Here is a 22,457-nt window from a genome sequence, read left to right on the forward strand (position 1 = left end):
TACTTTTATAAACATACCTAATACTTCTTCCTCCTCCTGTTTTCATCACAATAACCTTGTGAGGTCGGGCGGAGAGACGGGGCGGGGGGGGGGAACCGGTCAAGCCACTCAGCCAGCTTTCCTTCTAAGGCAGGACTAGAACTCACAGTCTCCTGGTGACTGGCCCCCAAATCACCCCACTGGTTTTCATGGCTAAAATGGGACTAGAATGCCCAATCACCCCGCCACTGTTCACGCCTAAGAAGACACTAGAATTCACCATCTTCTGATTTCTAGCTTGGTGCCTTCACTACTAGACCCAACTGGCTGGTTAGCCATCTCCTCCTGTGCCCATCCATCCATCCATTAATAAGGAGCACAAGAAGTGATGATGACAATTCTTATCAAAGGTCAATTTAGTCCATAAGTTATAGATTGGAAGAGATCTTGGATGTCACAGAGTCCTAGCCCCTTGTCCAGTGCAGAAACAGACTCTACTACAAGGTCCCATTTAAAGACCTCCAGCCAAGGTGAGTACATCCCTCAAGGTTTGCCCCACTGTCAAAACTTTTTTAGCAGTTTTAGCAGTAGGGCCAGTATAATATAGTGGTTAAGGCATGAGAAACCAGGAGACTCATGAGTTCTAGTCCTGCCTTAGGCATGAAAGCCGGCTGGGTGACTTTGGGCCAATCACCAGGAGACGGTGAGTTCTAGTTGTGCCTTAGGCATGAAAGCCAGTTAGTTGACTTTGGACCAATCACCAGGAGACAGTGAGCTCTAGTTGTGCCTTAGGCATGAAAGCCGGCTGGGGTAACTTTGGGCCAATCACCAGGAGATGGTGAGTTCTAGTCCCACCCTATGAATGAAAGCCCGCTGTGTGACTTTGGGCCAGTCACTCTTTGTCAGTCCAACCAACCTCACAGGATTGTTATGAGGGAAAAATAGGAGGAGGAAGGAATATGAAGTATGTTCACCACCTCTAGTTGTTTATAAAAACAAATCAAGACAGGCTACAAATCAGTGAATTAAATGATTGCCATTAGCTTTGTTTCCTTGATCAATTCACAGGAAGCCTTTTCCAGAGTGAGTGGTTGGATGCCCCTCCTGTGAATTCAGGGCGACCTGCTGAAGGAGCATTTTCATTTCCAAAGGTCAGAAGATGGAGACCGTTACCCAGAAGAGCACCGAGAAACCACTCTCTACTTTCGTAGCTCCTTCGACAGGTTTGTCAAACCGACCAGCCCTTGACCACTCAGCTTCGCTTCGGAGAGAACAGTGGACGGAGACGGGAAGAGAAATCACAAAGTCACCACACCACTTCCAAAAACAGCGGTCTTAATTTTAATGAAGCACCTCTTAAAAACTGCATCCTGACCAAAAGAAACAAAAAAAAAATTAAATAAAAAAAATGGCTCCCGGTTTATGGTACAGCATTTACAGATATTATGCATTTGTTTCTCTTTGGCAGCACCGTACAATTTGTCTTAATTTTGCTTTCTCCTCTGGAAGGAGGGGGCGAGAAAGAACTGGTGGGTTCCTCACCCCATCCCCATCTGACTTGCCTGCTCAAGAGAGAGAGAGAGACACACAACTGTGAAACAAGCAGGTAGAAAGACACAACACCCTCGGAGCAGAAAGGATCCAAACTGCACCGTCTCTACGTTCAAAATGAAAACGAGGCCTTCTTGGGTTTCTAACTAGCACCGATTTCATTCTCTTGGTAAATTTGGCCACAATTGGTAGAATGGACATGTTTAATTTAATTTATTAATATTTCTATACCGCCCTTCTCCCGAAGGACTCAGGGCGGTGAACAGGGCAAGAATAAAAGACAGAATTACAAAAGTTAAAAAATAATTAAATACATGTTCATCTCCTGATGTTCGAAACGGTGCAAACTCTAAGAGAGAACTATCTTCCAAAACTTGTCCCCAGCTCATTTCGGCTTTTTAGAAACTAACATGAGGCTGCTTTTTAAGAAATATTTCATTTTTATTCCTTCTTCTTCTTCTTCCATGCCCTTTGTTTTTAATTCTCCACACTTCATTTCTCAGAAATGAACTTTTTTGTGCGTGTGTTTTTTTTGACCTGGGGGGCTGCCAAGGAGCTTGACCTATCCAAGTTTTATCCTTTCCGTTCCTTTTTAAGACATGGTAAAGCACTTGGAGCTTTCAAAAAAAAAAAAAGTCATGTAAACTGTTACCCGGTATTGAAAATTACCTTTACAAAAGTCATGGACAAAAAAAGTCTCACACAGGAAGTCTAAAAAAAATACCGTAACTGAAAGTCAGAACACCCTTGAAACCAGCAGCAATTCCTTATAAAGGCAAAATAAATCACATTTCTAAAATGTGCCATATTTATGCCCCTTGGCTTGGGGAAACAGCACAGCCCTTCAAAAATCAAACTGAAGCACACGGGGGGGGGGGGTGTTTGTTTGTTTGTTTCACGGTTTAAATGTACGAAGCTGGTCATGTCATAGTTTTTAAAATACAGGTTCTTTTTTTATAAATACGGGCATTTCTTTGAACTGCATTTCATCAAGTGGGGGGGACGGTTTATTTATTTATTTATTTGTTTGTTTGTTTGTTTTATATACCGCCCTTCTCCCGGAGGACTCAGGGCGGTGTACAGAGCAATAAAGTAAGAATACAGGTTGGACTTAAGGACTGAAAAATTCCTCAAGTTGAATTTTTCTTTTTTTTTAAAAAAAAAAAAAGGCCTACACAGACTGTGGCCCCAAAGGATGCTGGAGCAGAACCTTCAGAGGAGATCCTGGTATTGTATTATCCCCAAGTTCCTAATTGTGTTTATGCCGAGAGAGAACGGTCGTGTCCGGAGGGCCTGGCAGAGAGCACCACCTCTGCCCTGGGCTCCCGGCAAAACGGTCCGTCCGATTCAGGTTACGTGACACGTTCTCCTTTGAGCTTGTGCTTCTCCGGCCGATTTCAGGGAAAGCCGGGGCCGGTCTCTGGGATTGGCAAAAGGAGACCAGCAGGGCGGGACCTCTGGTGGGAAAATCTGCTGGCAACGGCTTTCCCCTGCAGGGAAATAACCAGCCATTGTACTAGCCGCCCTGCTCGGCAGAACGAAAGGGAGAAGTCTAGCCATGTGTACGATTCGAACTAAACGCCCTGCCTGCTGAACCTGTTTCTCCCCACCCCCAACCCCAATATTCTTTGCTTAGGTGAAGCCAGAAGCCCCCTTATCTGAAGCCTCGGACCAAGGAAGCGGGTCTCTGAACGGGCAGCTGCCTGCAGGCGATCATCTGGTGCCCGGGGAAAGGGCAGAAATGGAGATGGAACGTGACCAGCCGTTTAAAGAAAATAAAGGATTCAGATCAGCCCTGGAAGGTAGCTCTGAGTCCAAGTCAGCATGAGCAAACTGCAGTGAACAGTCACCTGCCCCTGTCTGTTTTTGTGCGTCGTGTCTAAAAGAAGCTCGGAACATTTATACAGAGCACCCCGAGACCTTGTAGATAATAGTAACCTGGATAATAAACCAGAAGGTTTATTACCGGTTGTCCTCCGGGTGAGATTCAAGGTGCTGGTTCTTACCTTTAAAGCCCTACATGGCTTAGGCCCGGGATATTTGCAGGACCGTCTGCTGCCGGGAACGACTTCCCATCGCCCAGTGCGCTCACACAGAGAGGGTCTCCTCAGGGTGCCGTCGGCTAGACAGTGTCGGCTGGCGACCCCCAGGGGGAGGGCCTTCTCTGTGGGAGCGCCAGCCCTGTGGAACCAACTCCCCCTTGAGCTCCGGACGGCCCCGGATCTCCGGTCCTTTCGCCGCGGCCTTAAAACACTTCTTTTCCATCAGGCTGACCTGGACTGACGACAGGGATTTTTAAAATGTTTTTTTAATTTTTAACTTCAATTTTAATTTATTCTATTGGGGCTGTTAATTTAATTCTTTTTAACTTTTGTATCGCTGTATTTTATTGTTGTTAGCCACCCTGAGTCCTTCGGGAGATAGGGCGGCATATAAGTCCCAATAATAAATAATAAATAAATAAAGCACGACACTTCTTAAACCAGGGGTATGCAGCCTTGGCTCTTTTATGACTCGTGGACTTCAACTCCCAGAATTCCTAAGCCAGCATGGCTCAGCTTGGAAACCTCTCCCTTTTCCCTCAGCATGGCTGGCTCAGGTCCCTCAGCATGGCTGGCTCAGGAATTCTGGGATTTGAAGTCCATGAGTCATAAAAGAGCCAAGGTGGCCTACCCCTGTCTTAAACGAATCGTAGAGTCACGAAGTGAATCCAGCCTTCTCAGCCAGCAAAGTCAATTGGGGAAGCTGGATTGACTTAACGGTTGTGGTGATGCGCTTCACAACCGTGGTGGCACAAAGATGGTAAAAATCAGACATGACTCGATTAAACAAATGCCTTGCTTTGCAATGCCAATTATGGCTCTCCCATAATGCCCTTGGACAAGCATCATTCTGAGACACTCTAGGCATTTGACCAACTCACAACCATCCTAGCCAGAATTCCAGAAAGAGGATGGGCCCACCAAGGAAATTTCTTGGGGTGTCCTGAGAGCCCCACCCATGTAGAAGTTCTGTAAAATGTAGAGTGAGATTCATATTTCACTTCTGGTGTCAGTTGGGACAATAGGAAGTCATTTTGTAAACCCAGCTGTGGTTCAAAACAATTGTTCAAACAAACCCTGAAAACTACTACTCCGTGTGTGGTTTCTGGAAGTGTGATGGAGCCCTGAGGCGTTGAGTACCACAAGATGACTCTCTGAATTGGGGCCAAGTCACCTTAAGCCAACGTGTGTCATGATGAAGCTGCGCCAGATGTGGGGAAACAGGTTTGATCTTGAAGCCTGTTGATAACGTTCAGCTGTGTTCCAATCCGACCGCCAAATGAATCAAATCGCCCCTCTCCTCCCTCGATTTGACACACACACACACACACACACACACAAACACCCATCCACTCACTCATCCAGCTCCACCCAACCTTTCTTATAATCCTGCAGAATCTCAAGGTAATATTGCCACTCAGGCTCACTATCGTATTTCACCTCATAAACCGTCTTCAAAGGGTTTTTGTGGGGCTTGTAAACACGAAGCACCACGCCCTGATACCAGGCCTCTGTCTTGTCCTTCTCCTCATACAAGTGCCTGATCCTCTTGCCAACAAGTTCTGGATACTCAACGGGCACGGAAGAAACCTTGACATGTCCGCATCTCCGCCGCTTGAAATGCTTTAGGAGGAGCGGTGCTGGGACTTTCTTCCTCTTCCTTGAAGGACCAAGAACCTGAGGCCCTTCAATGTCCTGAAGAGCGTTCTGGAATTGGATGTGAACCACAGATTTTCGGAGGTGAAGGATCTTGGAGGCTCTGGTTGTCCTCCTAGCAACCTTGGCAGTCAATTTAAGCTCAAGAGACCTGGGCTGTTTATGGGATGGACTCCTAGCACCAGGGCAAAGAGTGAGTCCCTTGGTCTCCAAGGCCGAGTCTTCCTTAGGAAGCACCATCTCCTTTAGCACACAGCCATGTTGGAGGGAAGGTGAGGAACATCTGGCAAGTGTTTCTTTATCTTCTGGTTGGGGAGTCTCGTAATGCGAGCATGTAGTTCCAAAACAACCTGCCAATCCACATGTTTTGCCTTTGCTATTCTTCTCTCTGAAGTCCTGGCTGAGCGATTCTGTGGTTGCATCTGTTCCTAACGCCTCAACATCACTGTTTGGGATCAAGTTCACCGGATCCCCTGGGAAAATGAAAAGCACAAGAACAATCAACTGGATGAGCATCTTCATTCAAAATATGCTGTCCACAATTTTGAGCCTAAACTCTTCTTCCCAAGTTTCAACAGATCTCCTGCATTCTCCAACTAGTCTGATTCTGTTCTAAAGGGAGAATGGAGCCCACTGGACAACTTCTAATACTTGATTCACTTCGCATGACGGATTTGAAGATCCTTGGGCTATGTCCCCATCCCAAAAGATCTCGTCATCCCAGAGTTGTGTCTTAACAAAACCAAGAACTCCAGATGTGTTGGAATTACAGTTTCCAGAAAAAAAGGAAAGTATAATCTCAACACATATTTTGAAGATGACACCAAATTCTCTAAGGTTGTCTTAATCCGGACGTCAGATGTCTATTAACCCAGGGAAGTCAAGGACCAAAAAAAACGATAAAATAAAGCCCCCCTATTTGCTTGGAAGATGCTCTCGGGCATGGCTTTGATTTGCAGAAGCATTGTGCACCATTTGAAATGTCCTTCGGGAGCACTTTCAGCCCTGCCCAGCTGTAATTACCAACCTCCAAAGCCTTGTATTTTCCACAAAAGGCACCTGCAATGGTATATGAGAAGGACCTTGGGAAACAGGACGAACGGACGCAGCCCAGACAACTGCCTGATAAACAAAATCTGAGTCTGAAGGAGGAAGCTGGGTGGAGAAAGTGACTCAAACGGGAACCTCTTTAGTTTGGGGAAAGTAATAGTGGGGGGGGGGGGAAAGGAAGGGTCCTGTACAGTTGCAAGACTGATGAGATAGTCCAGGCAAGGACTACAAACGGGAATGCTAGCTCTATCTTTATTGTAAGGTTACTTTAACACAGGGGTCTTCAAACTTGGCCCTTTTATGACTCGTGGACTTCAACTCCCAGAATTCCTCAGCCAGCGTGCCTGGCTGAGGAATTTTGGGAGTTGAAGTCCACGAGTCATAAAAGGGCCAAGTTTGAAGACCCCTGCTTTAACAGAATCTTGCAAGTCTGAAAGTAACATTTCTTCCCCCTTATTTTTAGAGTCTTAAGAAAGGTGGGTTAGGGTCCCTTTTGAGATGTTAGCCCGGCTCCATTCCTTCTGTGGATCTAGCTGCCTCTTGTTTGACCACTGTCTTGTCTGTGGCTCTTCCTCCTGTCTGCCAAGGTCATTTCCACCTACCATTACATCAACTGGCTTAGTCTACAACAGACATGTCAAACACAAGGCCCGGGGGCCGGATGCGGCCCGCAAAGTGGTTTCATGCGGCCCGCAAAGCCATCCTGGAAACAGTGAGGGAACAGCCCCCACTGCCTTGGCCCTGGCTCAGAGACCCTCCTTCTGCCAGAGACCCCCAGATCTGTCCCACTCCTGCCCAGGCCCCCATAGGCACCCTTGATGCAAATGATGTAGAGCTGGCCACGCCCACACAGTAGGCCACGCCCACCCAGGCCATATCCACCCGGCCCCCTAAGGGCAACCACAATGCTGATGCGGCCCTCAATGAAATTGAGTTTGACACCCCTGGTCTACAAGATTGAAGTATTGCAAGATTCCACTAATGTAACCTTACAATAAAGACAGAACGAGTCTTCCCGGGTGGTGCTTCCTGTCTGGAGTACCTCGAAGGGATAACATCCGTCTATCTTGCAAATCTGAAAGAACATCTCTCCCCCCCCCCCCATCTTAGCAGTCTAAGGAACTAGGGAGGGTCTTTTTTGAGCTGTTTGCCTGGCTCCCTTCCTTCTGTGGGCCAATCCGCCTCTTCTACGCTGTCCGTTGTCTAGTGTGCAGCTCTTCCTCCTGTCTCCCAAGGCCATTCCCACATACCATTACAGCACCCGAGCAGCACAGCTACCTGCCAAGATGCCTACCACCTCAACTTGTGCCCAAAGGCCTTCTACAACTCAAACTAAACCCAGCAGCAATGAGCAAGATGCACCCACACAAAGAACGGATACCTACTTGGAGGTGTGCAGGCGCGCCTGTGAACTTGGACCTGGAAAAAATAAAGGTGTCGAGAATCATCTGAAATGACACTGGCTGGGGGACAGTTGGTCAGAGCTAATGAAGGCGAGACTGTGAGCGTGTGTGCATAATAGGTGTGCCTGCGTGGTGTGCCACAGTACCTAATGTTCCATCCTGCCCAATGCTGTCTACTGCCAGCTTTTCTAATGTAGCACCCTCCAGTTGAACTGAGACTAGAACTCCCAGGGTTTCCAGCTGCTATCAGGATTCAACAGAGGGAAAGAAAGATGTTGCCACGTTACAGGTCTTAATAGGCTCCTCACCTCTGAATTACAGGTAGTCCTCAACTTATGACCACAATTGCAACAGAAACATCTCTCGCCAAGCTATGTGTTTGTTAAATGAGTCGTGCCTAAATTTTGCCATGGACATTGAGAGGATCCAGCTCACTGACTTTACACGTCAAAGTCCCCTGGGAAGGCTGCAACCATTGTAAATATACGCTGGTTGCCAAGCCCCCAAACTTTGATCACATGAACATGCAGACGCTGCAATGGTCATAAATTCGGGGATCACTTGTAAGTCCCTTTTTTCAGCGCCATCGTAACTTTGAGACTCCATTAAACAAATGGTCATAAGTCAAGGACTCTCTGTACATGGTCATAAGTCAAGGACTCTCTGCACATCAGAGCCATTTGCCCATAATACAGGCACCCAATTCCATGCCTGCTTTGCCAACAGTCTCAGGACATCCTCCCCTTCCGAGTTTAAGCACAGCCTACTCTCTTAAGATCCCTTTTCCTGGCCCACTCCCCATTTAGGAAGCAGAATCCCACCAATCTCTGCAGAGTTCACTGAATTCTGTCTTGGGCATTGACCCTGACCACTATGTAAATTTTCTACCCCCATCTATAGGGAAAACCAACCAAAGCCGTGTCCAGTGGGAAATTGCAGTGACTAAAGCCCAAGGAGGTCATACTTTTTGCAAGACAGAGAAGAAGGAAAGGAGGAAAAGGCAAACATATGTTCAGTTCAATTCTTAAGTTTCTAAAGAAGGCCAATTGTCTGCCCTTACCTAGCTGCTGCTTGACGCACTCGTGCCAATGAAGGGTCAAGAGGTCCAGGTAAATGTCTGGCAGCTGTTTCAAAGCCAGCAGCTTCAACATCCGAGAAGTACAGCTCTTAAGGTCCAAGTCCCTCAATGCCTTCTCTTCAGACAAGGTAGTAGGACGCAGTTCCACCTTGTGGTCCTGCAAGACGTGGTCAACCGACACACCGGAAAGATTGGGGAAGAGTTCCTCCTTCACCACGTGAATAGGGATGAAAGTGGCGCCAGCTCGCATCACATGAGGAAAAGGACACTTGTTATACAGCGCGAATATCTCCAGTTGGGTCTGCAACTGCTTGACCAGCGCCTCTGCGTCGTTAAAGGCCAGCCAGATCTCTTTGCCCTTGGAGAGCTTGGGTCCTTCAGAGACCTTTGAACCATTTTTGGGCTTGGGGCAACTGATGGTCTTCTCTTGCAGTTCCACAGTGGACTCAGCCATCTCCAACCATTCCTTAAGTTTGTCAGGGGAGGAGGTAGACACCGAACCAGAAATTATAGTGCAGACAGAGGTATGCAACGCAGTGAAATACTGCCTGGGTGATTTCTGCTGAACAAGACATTTTTCAGTGGTGGGATCCAGAACCTGGATCTCTCGAAGGGCAGGAGAGCCAGGAGGGGCACTAGGAGGCAAGGAAGTTGAAGCATCGGGCAGTTTAGCATTCAAGCATTTGATCTGCAAGATCAGAGTTTCAGATGGAGTCGCAGTCTGGGGGAGGCTGGGCCCAACCAAGGAGTTATTTTGCTGAGTTACTTGTGAGACAGAATTTTTTGGAAGAGAGACATCCTTGACCCCAGAGGCAGCTTCAGCTGCATGTGCTTTTAGGATTTTGAATTTCTTGAACAGAAATGCCGCAGAGCTATGAAAATGTCTGTTACCTCTAGGATCACCGTTGGCGGGCAGCACCAAGGCCTCTCCGTTTGTCTGGGAGACAGAGCCTTGGCTGTTGGCTGCTTTTTCCTTCACATCTTGACCTTTGATCTTTGGACCTCCACTGTCTGGAGCCTCAGCTTTCTTGGGCAGCTGCTGAAGATCAGGTCTCTTTGCCAAGTCTTCTGTTTTAAAGCTGAGGTCCAACACATGCTCTTCATTAGTAAGTCTCTCAACTCTACCATTGGAACGATTGGCAGGGGGTGTTTGGCAAGACCCAAGATCAGTTGGATTCAAAAGCTTGAGACCGAAGCTTTGCCAAGGCCCAGCATAATCTCCAACCCCTTGCCCTATGGGGAGACTATTTTTATTCAAGTCAGCATCTCCAACTTTCGTTATTGTTTTGCAAGTGGTTCCTTCCTCCCCAGGCAGATCCACCTTAGATTCTTCAGTCGATCTTTTAGAGCCTGTCCAAGGCACAAATTCATTTTCCACACTCTTGTCTCTGCTTTTGGGAGGCAACTCCTCAGCTTGACAACTTTTAGTGGTGTCCAGTTCCACCAAATCGGTAGAACCTTCCAAGTATGCTTGGTATGGAGCTAAGCTGAAGACGTTGTTGATAACAGGCATAGGAGGAGAAGAATTTGAGGGATTTTCATGCTGTTCATGGTGTCCCTTCAGTTGACCCTCTGGGGACCAATGTACATGAGGTATGGATTGGATGTTGGGAGCCTTCAGAACATTTTGGGGCAGGGATGGTTTGGAGTAGGGATGGTGGGGGGTAATGGGCCTATCAGAAATAATTATGCAGCCTCCCGATTCATTTTTGTGAGTGGTAATGCTCCTCTTCCTAGATTCATAAGTTAAGGAGACCTTGTTATGTTTCTCAGAAGATTCCTCCTCCTTTTCACGCAACTTTTCTGGTGGGCAAAGATCCTTCTTGCAACCATTGCCCTCCATCTTTCCAACCCTGTCATAACAATGAGACAGCCGGTCTACTGGATGAACGGAAGAGAAACCTTGTAGACCAGAAGAATTTGTGCTGGCTTCTCTTGCAACACGGCTACTCTCACACCAGTCTGGAAGATCAGCTCGGCTGCGCCAAGGACTACAAGCCGGAGGAGGCTCTTTAGGCAAAGCACAGGCAGAAACAGGAGTCTTTGGGGCACACTCCACCTTGGCCGTTGAGTTCTGCGGGTGCTCATGTTCCCTTGAAGAGCGAAGCTCTTCAGAAGGGGTCATTCGAGGCGGTCCCACAGCCTGGTAAAGGTAGCTCTCCAGGTGGCCAGGATAATAGCTGCGAGAGGTTTGCTGAAAATACGACCCGGGGAACAGTTGGCCATCTTCACGGCTTGGAGACCCAAAACCTTTGCAGGCTGCCAAAGCAAAAACCGAGTTTGTTTTTTCGGCTTGCATGTAGCTCTGGTGATAGAGCAACATTTGTTCATGAGAAGTGAGGGGATACGATCCCAGAGGGTAGCATGGGGGTGATCGCTCCTGGTATGCCAGGTCCTGGGGACTCACCAGCAAGCTGGAAGGAGGAGGAGGAGGAGGTGGTGGTGGTAGCCTGGACCATACGTGTTTGCTGGAATTGCTATCCGCTGGGGACTCGGAGACGCTTTTCTGACTTACAGAAGGATAGCTGGCATCCAAGGAAGAGTCGTTCTGTGCCCCCTGGCATTTCTCCAATGTCTTATGGTAAGGCAAGAAGCCAGCCGAGTGAACAGCACCCTCTTTGGACCTTTGCCGAAACTGCACCATGCCGTTCTCAGCCATCAAGGTTTTCTTGGAACCCCCTGTGCTGTAACCCCGACTCTCGGCCCCAGTGGGCAAAACCGAGGATGGGGGAGACCACTCCAGACGCTTGGAGAAGTTCTCCATCTGCATTCGGAAGGTCAGAGCCCCTTTGGGGGAGTAGCCCAATTCTGCCCCGTACGTCTGGCTTCGGTAAACCGGTTTGGGGGCTGCCAAGGTGGAGCAAGCTGCAGGAGCTGGAGGGAGCTGCTGGGTTGGGTATCCCTGAATCCAACCTTGCTGGATCACCCCGGTGTGACCCACATAGCTGGCCCACCGCTCTCGGGTGATGCATTCGTTGACCTTCTCAGAACCAGGAAGTCTCTGATGCGATTTCAAACTTTCCATTTCGGGCTGGTAATTAGCTTTCTCTGTCCTTGGGGACTGGCCAGGCGCACCTGCCGGGCAGTGGCTGTAGGTCTCAGCAGCTGACCAGTGAGATAAAGTTTTGGGCGCTTCGTGGCACTGGAGCGGGAAAGCAAAGTAGGAGCCTTTGTAACTGTAATGGTCTTCCATGGGAAGGTCGGGCAACCCGCTCGACTGGCAGAAACCCACCGGGAGGACGTGGGTTGGGTCCACCTCCAGTCGAGGGAGCTTGCTGTAACTCATGGCGCTCACTGCCTCCAGGACCCGCTTCTCCGCCATTGATAGATGCTTTCTGGCTAACGGGCTGGGCTAGGAAACGGAGCAGTCGCTTGGGTTGTTCTGAAATACAAGACAAGGGTGGGGGGAAAAAAATCAGCCTTCACACCTTCCACAGTTAATTGTTATAAAAATATCTCATACTTTGCAGGATCCAATCTGGGTGGGTCACCAGGACCAGACGTTTCGTCTTCCAAGCTTTGGGACTCCTGCCGGGGCCCATCCTCAGGGGACTCCTCTCTACCACGATGTGTGGTTTGAGCTATTCTATACATAGTATTTATGTGGTGCCTGATTGTGTGTGGCTTTTAGTTATTGATCGGGGCCGGCTGTTACGTCTTTTTATTGGCTGTTGTTTCCTTGCGCTGCCAAGTCCTCAGCTCCTAAGTACCTGATAAGCTGGTGGTAAATCAGCACTCCTGTTGACTGATGAGGGGGCCCATTTCCCAGGCTGTTTTTGTACCGGCTCAGCCAACAATCTTAGTAGCTGTGAAACTGAATGTATGTCCTTGTTCATTACAGTGTGGCGCCTGCAACCAGGCACCACATAAATATTATGCATAGAATAGCCCAAAGCGTACATTCTGGTGAGAGAATAGTTGCCCGTGGATGGGCTCCGGAAAACTAAACCTCTGGTCCTGGTGACTGATCCAGACTGGATCCTGCAACATTATCCTGGGACACGTACTGTATATTCACCTTCATTCATATGATACTTTGTTTTCAATTTTTTTTTCCTCTTTGAACTTATGACAGACCCCTAAAAGCTACTTACGGCCCATTTTTTTCAATGTTACAGCAGCTGCAAACACACACATACACGCATGATTGCCTTTTGGGCTCTTGGCCACCACCCCAAAAGCAAGGGAGAATTTATTTCCCAATCTCCCTGACTGTGTACAACACAGGCAAGGTAATCCAAAATCCCTCGGCCACTCTGGCCGAGGCAGATGGGAACTGAAGTCCAAAGCGCTGGAGGAAAGCATCATGTTCATCCTTGGAACAATGCTCAACTTTGGATGATGCTTGGACAGACTCCACCTAGTTTCCTTGGCAAGAATGCCAAAGCATTCACCGTGTGTAAGATTTTCTTTTTTAAAAAAAACAAACGTTCTCTGAGTAGCCTACAGGAAACAGGAGTTTCCTTGTGGTCTTCCATCCAGCTGGCTAAAACAGATAGCTCAATATGGGTTCCTCTGTTTCAACCCTCTTCCCGTTCCCTTCCGTGGTAAAATGAGGACCCAGATTGTTGGGGGCAATTAAGCTGACTTTGTAATAATGCCGCTTGGGGTGTGTGTGAAAGCCCTAATAAACAGGCATATACATAGAATGAAGGCTACTGCTAAGCTTGTAAGCCACCCTGAGTCTTCGGAGAAGGGCGGGATATAAATGGAATTAAAATAAATAAAAATAAACTACGTAAAAGAGGAAGAGTAGCACAGAGCAGCTTACAATCCGTGGGGAATTCGGCAGGACAACACTTCGATTCTACAGGCTACTGCTCCAAGCCCAGCTAGTCCTCAACGTATGACCAGAACCGAGTCCCAAATGTTTGTTGTTTCAGTGACTTTTGTCCCATGTTACGACATTTCTTGCCCCAGCTGTTAAGCGAATCGCTGCAGTTGTTACCTTAGTAGTTTGGTTAATTGAATCCGGCTTTACCCCATGGACTTGGCTTGTCGGAAAGTCGCAAAAGGGGTTCATGTGACACACACACACACACACACACACACACACACACACCGGGACGCTGCAACCGTCATAAGTATGAGTCAGTTGCCAAGTGTCCGGATTTTGATCACTTGACCATGGGGGATGCTGCCAAGGACGTTAAGTGTGGGAAACGGTCATAAGTCGCTTTTTTCAATGCCATTGTACCTTCAGACGGTCACTAGATGAACGGTTGCAAGTGGAGGACTATCTTTGCCGCCAAAATTAACCGTCCCCACAGCCTTCCCCGCTGCACAGTGGCGTGCCTTGACTTAAAAATCTGAAAATCCGTACAGAGCCTAGCCAAAGAAACAGGCCCTCCCACCCCCACCCCCAAGCTCAGCACGGGACTTCTTGGAAAGTCTTCAAAATGCTTGGTAATGAAGATATTTTTGGTTTCTTGGCTTCTCAGAAACTGCCAAGTCAGAAGAAAGGGAGAGAAAAAGTTGTGAGTCACGTGTCACCAAGGAGCTTCTCCGCTTGAGCCACAAAAGGTTAGGCTGGATGTCAGAATCCACTTATATCCCATTTCATAAATGTATATGGTAGAACAATGTGCTTATTCTGGGGATTCTGCCATCTCTCCGAAGGTGACTTTAGGCATCTTCAAACAACAGGGAACATTTGAACAAAAAAGGAAGCAATAACCATAAAACCAAGGAGAGTTCCCTTTCCCGTGGAAGGGCCTGACATCTGACCAAATGGATGAGGGGAGGGGCTGAAATGGGAATGCTTTATATAGGATTGAAATGTAACTGTCCTTCTACCGGCTCACCCCAAGTTCTCCAGCCTCCCAGGAAATCCCGGCCCAACGGGAAGGAGACTTTGCTACCCATATCTCCACAAATAGTTTAATTCCTGCTGAATGAAGTTCTAGAGATCCGTCCATGCTCAACCCGTGGCCGAGTTTTTAGACCTCTCCAGCTCCTTCCTTGCCCCGGGGATGGGAAGGATGGAGAAGCTAAGGAACTACGGTTCCCAAGATCCCTCACTATTGGCGATGTGGGTTGGGGCGGCTGGGAAGTGTAGTGTGGCAACATCTGGAAGGTCAGATCTTCTGCCTGAGCAGCGAGGGGAGGCTTAAACGCCCTTTGAGGTCACAATCTGGCCCAGATTCACACGTCAGAGCTGCTACTTATAGGGGAAACAGAAAGCTGTCCAGCCAGAGAGCATGTTGGCTGGGGAATTCTGGGAGTTGAAAAGTCTACACATTTTAAAGCTGCAAAACAGGGTCATAAACTATTGTCATAGTGAGGAAGATTCTCAGGGATGACTCACACCCTGGATGGTATCTCTTTACTCTCCTACCATCCGGTAGGAGATATAGGAATATAGCCAGCCGAACCAACAGGCTGAAAAATAGCTTTTATCTGTGGGCTGTTAGGCTTTTAAATGGGACATAATCTCTGTGAACTTATGCAGAATTGAATTGGGAGGACGGTGTGTGGTGTAATTGGTTCACATGGTGTGGTAGGATGGAGGGTTTGTCGTCACTGTGTGTTGTGGGGAGAGAGCACAGGGGGGGGGAGGCTCAGCTAATCTCAATGTACACATGTTGTACTTTGACAATAAAGGTTTATTATTTATTATTTATTGTCATCACGTTGCAAACTTTGCTCTCGGGTTTTGAATACCCAGAATGCTCCCACCAACACTGGCAGGGCAAACCACCTCTCTATAAACAGAGAGCAAAGCTAGCATTGATGATGTTGCCCAGTTGGGTCATGAAATATCTGCGAGCAAACCACCCAACTCAAAACAGCACCAAGGACCCCACATGTCCGTGGAGACGTCCAGGTCACGGTGGCCCCAGAAGTGCTTTTTTCAAAAGGCAACTGGACTTCCCTTCTTTTTGCTTGACTTCTCATCCAAGAGGCTTCTTCGCCTCAGTGAAGAACGGAAGAAGCTTCTTGGATGAGAAGAGAAAGGTTTTCAAGGAAAGTCCAGTTGTGGTCACCACGATGTAAAAAAAGATGTGGAGACTCTGGGAAGAGTACAGAGAAGAGCAACAAAGATGATCAGGGGACTGGAGGCTAAAACATATAAGGAACGGCTGCTGGACTTGGGTATCTCTAGTTTAATGAAGAGAAGGACGAGGGGGGGGCATGATAGCAGTGTTCCAATATCTCAGGGGCTGCCCCAAAGAAGAGGGAGTCAAGCTGTTCTCCAAAGCACCTGAAAGCAGGACAAGAAGCAACGGATGGAAACTAATCAAGGAGAGAAGCAACCTAGAACTAAGGAGAGATTTCCTGACAGTTAGAACAATTAACCAGCGGAACGACCTGCCTCCAGAAGCTGTGAATGCTCCAACATTGGAGGTTTTTAAGAAGAGACTGGACAGCCATTTCTCTGAAATGGTAAGGGTTTCTTGCCTGAGCAGGGGGTTGGACTAGATGACCTCCAAGGTCCCTTCCAACTTTACTATTATGATTATGATTATTAAGAACTGAAGAAGCTTCTTGGATGAGAAGCGAAATGTTTTCAAGGAAAGTCCAGTTGCCTTTTGAAAAAAGCACCTCTGGGATAAGGACCACACAGTTCTTTTCATGGATAATTTGCCCCAGACAATCTCTGGGGCAAAATATAGATGTGATTCGTGGCTGTCTTTCCAGGATGTCTGCCAGTCCAAAAACAGGTCACCATTACGTGTGCCAAAGTGAGCCAGGAATGTTGAGTCAAAAGAAAACACAACGGTTAAGGCTTTCCAACAGCATGGCCTTGACCGGGTTTTAGAAGAGTAGGAATGTTGTAACCAGCTTTTATGATCAATGCTGTTTGCTAAGTGATTACACACACAAACACAAATAAACGGTGGAGGGGGGAGGGAGAGGGAGCGGGAGAGACGGAGAGGGGAGAGAGAGAAACAGAATGGGAGAGTGGGAGAGAGAGAGAGAGAGAGAGAGAGAGAGAGAGAGAGAGAGAGAGAGAGAGAGAGAGAGAGAATGAGAACTTACAAAAAAGATTTCAAAAATCCTTGGAAAAGATAACAGGCTATGAACGGTGAGAGATATTCCACTACATGCAATCAGGAAGGTTAAGAAGTATCAAAAGACACAACTGCTGTTATAGGAATATCAGGATACAACCAACATCATTTACACTAGTATCAACTTACGACCAACATCATTATTTACACCACCTATTTTCACCTTTGGCCCCCTTCCGACCTTATTTTTCTCCCCCCTGTCCTGGATACAGATAGCAACTAGTGTGTTTCCAAATGTCAACAAAACGGTAGATAGATGTAAACCCAGTTTGGTTCACTAGAAACTGGGAGACTGTGAGTTCTAGTTCTGCCTGAGACATGAAAGCTAGCTGGGTCACTTTGGGCCAATTCCCCAGAGACGGTGAGAGTTCTAGTCCCACTTGAGGCATGAAAGCCAGCTGGGTGACTTTGAACCTCTCTCTCTCTCTCTCTCTCTCTCTCTCTCTCTCTCTCTCTCTCTCTCTCTCTCTCTCTCTCTCTCTCTCTCTCTCTCTCTGTCCCTCCCTCTCTCTCTCTCTCTCTCTCTCTCTCTTCCCCCACCCCTAACCCACAGGGCTGTTGTTGTGGGGAAAATAGGAGGGAAGTATATTGGATATGTTTTCTGCCTTGAATTATTTGTAAAAAATAGTAAAGGTGCGATGCAGAGAAAAATAAATAGATAAAATAAATAAAGAGTGCACTTTGCTTTTCTGGGGGCACATTGGCACTGCAGCAACATCCCTTCTGTGCCCCTGAGAATTGATGACTTACACAATATTCCATCCTTAGCTGTTATTTCACCTCTTTTTCAAAATGCTTAAACGTATTTTATTGCTTTTAAGGCTAATTTTAATCGACTCATAACCGAGTAGCAGACGGAAGCATAATGAGCTTGGATTTTTTTTTCCCCTAATAAACCAACCAAGACTGCATTTTTCATCCTTAACAATATGCTGGTTATTGTGATTGTTAGTAACCTCTTCTCGGTCTGAAAAGAGGCTACCGAATTCTGAATTTGGCTATCACAACCTAACACGGTTCTCTTCCTTATTTCCCCATGTGGCTGTTAGGTAACTTATGGGAACTTCGTTGGCATTTTTAAAATGCAGCATCTAATTGCCCTGAGACCTCGATTCCCCTGGAGTGTTAGACACGCCTAATGCATTTTTAAATTGTTCTCTTAGGTAGCGTATCTTCCTCACTTTTTTAAAAAAATTAAAAATTTAGCCCGTCATGATCCATAGAAAGGAATGTATTAGCTTATTGCAAACAAACATTGCCTTATCTAGAGTGAAAACAGTTGTCTCCATAGTTAAAACAGATGTCTCCTTATCTGGAGTTAAACCAGATGTTTTCTAAAAGAGGCATTTTATCTGTCCTATACATATGTGTTTTTTTCTCCTAAGCATAAGATATATTATAGGTCTTCCTTTGCCGGTAGGTTTTGACAGGTCATATTCTCATTTGTCTGGATCTCACCACTTCCTTTTTATAAAATGGCATTATTGCTGTCTGTCTAGTCTTTCACTGGTCCTTAATTTAAATTTATCGTAGACATAGAAGGAAAAATTTCCCAAAAAATACATTCCTGGGAGAGATTAATGTTGGCAAAGGCAGACTCCCACATTCTGACATGTTGGTGGTGCCTTGTGTTCAATCTTTTTTCTTTTTTTTTTAACAACATTGCCTCACTTTCCAGAGGTCTCTTGCAAAGAATTTATGACTTTGACATCTTAAGACTTCAGGAGTTTTCAAATCTGATTTTGCTGACCTAGTACCAGAAGATCCTGGGAAAATACAAATGGAAACTGCGTGGGTGGCTGCTGTTTCTTGCTGTACAAATCCTTCCTTGTTTAATTTCAATGCAGGCAGTCCTCAACTTACGACACAACGGGGGACCCAAATTTCTGTTGCTAAGCGAGCCGCCCTTGATATTACGACCTTTTTTTTTGCCACGGTTGTTAAATAAACCACTGCAAGGAATCATGTTATCATCATTAAGCAAACCTGGGTTTCCCCTATTAACTTTGCTTGTCAAAAGCCAGCTGGGAAAAAGTTGCAAATGACAGTCACTTTTGACCTCAGGACTATGCAATGGTCATAAACACACCCCTGTTGAAATTGCCTCAATTTTGATCAAATTTCGACCATGGGGATATATCGCTGATGCTCGTTTTTGAGTGGTTGCGAAATGGAACGGTTAGAAATCAAGGACTCCCTGGACTTAAACCAAATGAGCTGATTCCTATTTTCTCTCCATTTTTTTCTCCTCTTTCAACAGGAAACGAGGCCTGTGCATTGCATAAAACCTGGAGATCCTTGCAGCTAAAAAAATCACTTAATGTGTCATATATTCACTCAAACCGAGTATGTAGAAATATTACTTCTTCACACATTTTTTTTTCTTTTCTTTTCTAGGCAGATCTTAAAAGTTTTGCACATACGCGCTGTGCATGGCTTGTATAATATATAAAAATCACAGACCCGCAAAAGACTCAAACAAAAAAAATAAACAAACAGCAAGGAGCAAATATGTAACTTTTGCCATCTCTTCCCAACTTAAATAGGGGCACATCAGAGTCTTAAAACGGGAAGACAGGACCAATTCTCATCCCAAAAACATTTCTCTTGTCTATTTTTCCCCAAGACTCTAAATATTACTCTACTAAGGCCAGGCACGTCTACTCATAAGAAAACATGCATTGAAAAGAAAAAAAAACACAGATGCAACCTGAATAACTGGGATTGGAAAGGGGACAACAAGCCACATTTCTTTCCTCTTTAATTGCAGACCTGTCTAACTTTAAGACTTGTAGACTTCAACTTCCAGAATTCCTCAGGGCTGGAGAACACTGGGAGTTGAAGTCCACAAGTCTTAAAAGTTGCCACAGTTGGACACCCCTGCTTTATAGGATTGGGTTTTTCAGAGCAACTCAAACCAATCAGCACCAAACATGTGCCGGCCATCCAATCGGCACTCACTAACTCACAGCAATGGCATTTCCTACACCCTCCACGCGCACACACACATCACCTTTGTGTACCCAAGCGCTATAGTTACCGCAAACATTTGCTTTCACAGCTAAACCACTGCCCACATCTCTCCAGGAGGCAAAATGTCTCCTTTTAAAAGCACGGCAGGCCACGCATAGGCAGAGAAGCCCTAAGCATGCTTTCAGACTCTGTGTGAGTGTGCGCGCGCGCAAATACACACATGTAACCACCAGCAGCAATCCCTAAATGGCTCAAGGCCACTTTTTTGTGGCCCTCCAACCGTTAACAAATGATCTCAGGGAAGGCATGAAAAAATGGAAATCTCAAACAACTCATTTAAACAAATTTGTTAAAGAATAGCGGGAGAAAAACAGCCTGTGTCACAAACAGGCAGCTACACAAATGGCATAACGTGACTTCAGTTTGCTTCAAAAAGCAACCCTGGTTTTTTTGTTGTTGTTGTTGTTTTTCTGGTTACTTCAGAAACTTGGTGTCACCATTTTTGTTGGGGAGGGGGGGAACCCAAACAAGCCTGACTTTTAACAGGGCTCCTGCGAACATGTACAAAGTGCTTTGCAAGCCAGAGAGGTGGGCATCCAATTTGAGCATAGCCGGATTCTGGAGGATAAAACCTTTTCTTCTTTATTTTGGCACTCCCTATCTCGGCAGCTCCTTTCAAGCGATCTCGGTTTAAAGGCTTAAAGGCGGGCAGTAGTGCCCAAGGCGAGGAGGAAGGGGGCAGTTGGAGAACATGTTTCTGGGTGCACAACACCCACCCCCCCAAAAAAACAACCCCTGCCAGTCCTTTGGCTGCCTTCCAATCCCACCATTCATAAACAGGATTTTTTTTCTTCTTTTTTAAAAAACATCTGTTTATCTGGGAAAAGACACCGGGTGCCAGGCACCACCCAACAACACACACACACACCCCGAAGAAAGAAGAACACTTGGATGTTCTTGGATACCTGTCCCCCCCCCTTCCAAGAAAATGATGCAACCAGACAGCGTACCAAGCCCCATCTCTTTCGACACAGGCCTGGGCAGCGCAAACCTCCTTCCCCACCAAGAAGAGGCGCGGGCAGGGGAGGATGGGAAGCGAGGTCCAACCGAGCTGGCGGATGTCGCGCTCTTGGGGAGCGGGGGAGGGGGGGACAGGGAGGGGGTACGTGAGCTGGCCGGGATGGCGGGGGGGGGGGCTCAACCTCTGCAAACTTACTCGAGAGTTTTGCCTGAAGTTTCACCGGCTCTCCCAAGCAGCCGGCGCAGCAAATCAGAACCGCAATTAATAATAACAACGAGAACAACAATAATAATAGATCCCAGGCTTTCCACTGGCCGGGATGGGGGGGGGAGCGATCCATCGCCCCCTCCCCCCCCCCCTCCCGCAAGGCTTACTTCCGTGTAAACACGCCTCTCACTTTCTTCCCTCCTTGCCCGTCACGTGCGAAGCCTTCCAGGCGCCCCGGATGATGCCCAACACCCTTTCTTGGCGGGCGGCCGCCACCACCACCACCACCCGGTGGAGGCAGCCCGGCTGCGCCCGATGGGAGGTGTAGTGGCCCCCCCCTCCTCCTCTCTTTTTCTCCTCTCACCTCCGGCTCCCGCAACCCTCGCCGCCGCCGCATCTTCTTCCCGGACGGAGCTTCGGCGCCCGGCTGGAGAGTTTGCAAAGGCGGCGCGCCGGTCTTGGGGAGGGGTCTCGGGCGCGCCCGCCGCTTTCTTTCTTTCTTTCCTTCCTTCCTTCCTTCCTTCCTTCCTTCCTTCCTTCCTTCCTTCCTTCCTTCCTTCCTTCCTTCCTTCCTTCCTTCCTTCCTTCCTTCCTTCCTTGCCGAGCCCGAGCTCCGTCTGGCCCTCGATCCGGAGTCGCTCCGCTTTCCAGCAGGATCTGGCGCTCCGCTTCAGCAGCAGCAGGCTCCGCTCTCCGTGCGCCCGGCAAGTCCCGCCAGCTTGATCCGGAGTGGCGGCGTCGGCGGCGCGGCGGCTCCTCTTCTCTCGCCGGTCCCTCCCCGCAGTCGCAACTCGCGAGTCAAGGGCTGGGGGAGGAGGAGGAGGAGGAGGAGGAGGAGGAGGAGGAAGGCGCCCACGGAGGGGGGGGAGAGGAGGAGCCGGGACCCGGGCGCGCCCAGCCAATGGAAACCCCGCGGCCAGAGAAGGGCCAGAAGTTTGCGCTCTCGGCGGGGGGAAGCCGCGCCTGCTCTTCCTCCTACTCCTCCTCGCCCCGGCTCGACGGGCCTTCTGGGCGGGTCTCCCCTCCCTCCTTCCCTCCCTCCCTCGCACGACAGCCTTGACAGGTCAGCCTGTCCTCCGAGGCAAGAAGCCTTTCCCCCCCCCCTCCGCCAACTTCCCACCTCTTGCAATGCCCGGGGGTCGCTACAGATCGCGAGGCTGCGGTCCAAGCTGCGAGGCGGGAAGGACGGACCCCCCCCCACTCCCTCTGTGCCCATTGACTTCTAAGGGAGCCCCCTCCCCTCCCCTTCCCAACGCGGCACTTTTCAGCTAAAGCGCAAAGACGGAGGAGGGGGGGGAGAAATACCGTCCTCTGCAAGGCCATCCAGATGTTAGGGAGAAAGAATGATCCGGGCGGGGCGGGGCGGGGGGGGGGGTGCGCTTTGGGAAAAGTGCCGAGAAGAAGGAAAAGGGGGGGGGGGAGGACGTCCGCTTCTTTTACCAAAGCACCACAGGGCAGGACAAGAAACAATGGATGGAAACT

The 22,457-nt window shown here is 48.0% G+C and overlaps 1 protein-coding gene across 2 annotated transcripts; it reads right to left on the reverse strand.

Annotated features, from left to right (window-relative positions):
* Window positions 1-1,297: 1,297 nt before the first annotated feature.
* LOC310645412 (uncharacterized protein C15orf39 homolog) lies at window positions 1,298-21,995 on the reverse strand. 2 transcript variants are annotated; one of them, XM_083371101.1, is made up of 4 exons: window positions 21,340-21,995; window positions 8,742-12,141; window positions 7,664-7,697; window positions 5,440-5,701 (listed from the first exon to the last, which is right to left on the reverse strand). In XM_083371101.1, the coding sequence occupies exons 2-4, from the start codon at window positions 12,079-12,081 to the stop codon at window positions 5,671-5,673; spliced, it is 3,405 nt and encodes a 1,134-aa protein (XP_083227227.1). In that variant the 5' UTR covers window positions 12,082-12,141; window positions 21,340-21,995; the 3' UTR covers window positions 5,440-5,670. The 2 variants fall into 2 exon arrangements, with proteins under 2 accessions (XP_083227226.1, XP_083227227.1); XM_083371100.1 differs by lacking the exon at window positions 7,664-7,697 and having other exon boundaries at window positions 1,298-5,701.
* Window positions 21,996-22,457: the final 462 nt, after the last annotated feature.

This window comes from Vipera ursinii (assembly GCF_947247035.1).
Source record: "Vipera ursinii genome assembly, chromosome: 11".
Taxonomy (NCBI): Eukaryota; Metazoa; Chordata; class Lepidosauria; order Squamata; family Viperidae; genus Vipera; species Vipera ursinii.

Bases quoted from the DNA above. Each gene is read 5' to 3' on its own strand.
- LOC310645412 (XM_083371100.1), bottom strand. From the start codon at position 12,081: ATGGCGGAGAAGCGGGTCCTGGAGGCAGTGAGCGCCATGAGTTACAGC. The intron at 5,702-8,741 runs GTAAGGGCAGAC...TCATTTTCCCAG, and splicing joins GTGCGTCAAGCAGCAGCTAG to GGGATCCGGTGAACTTGATC.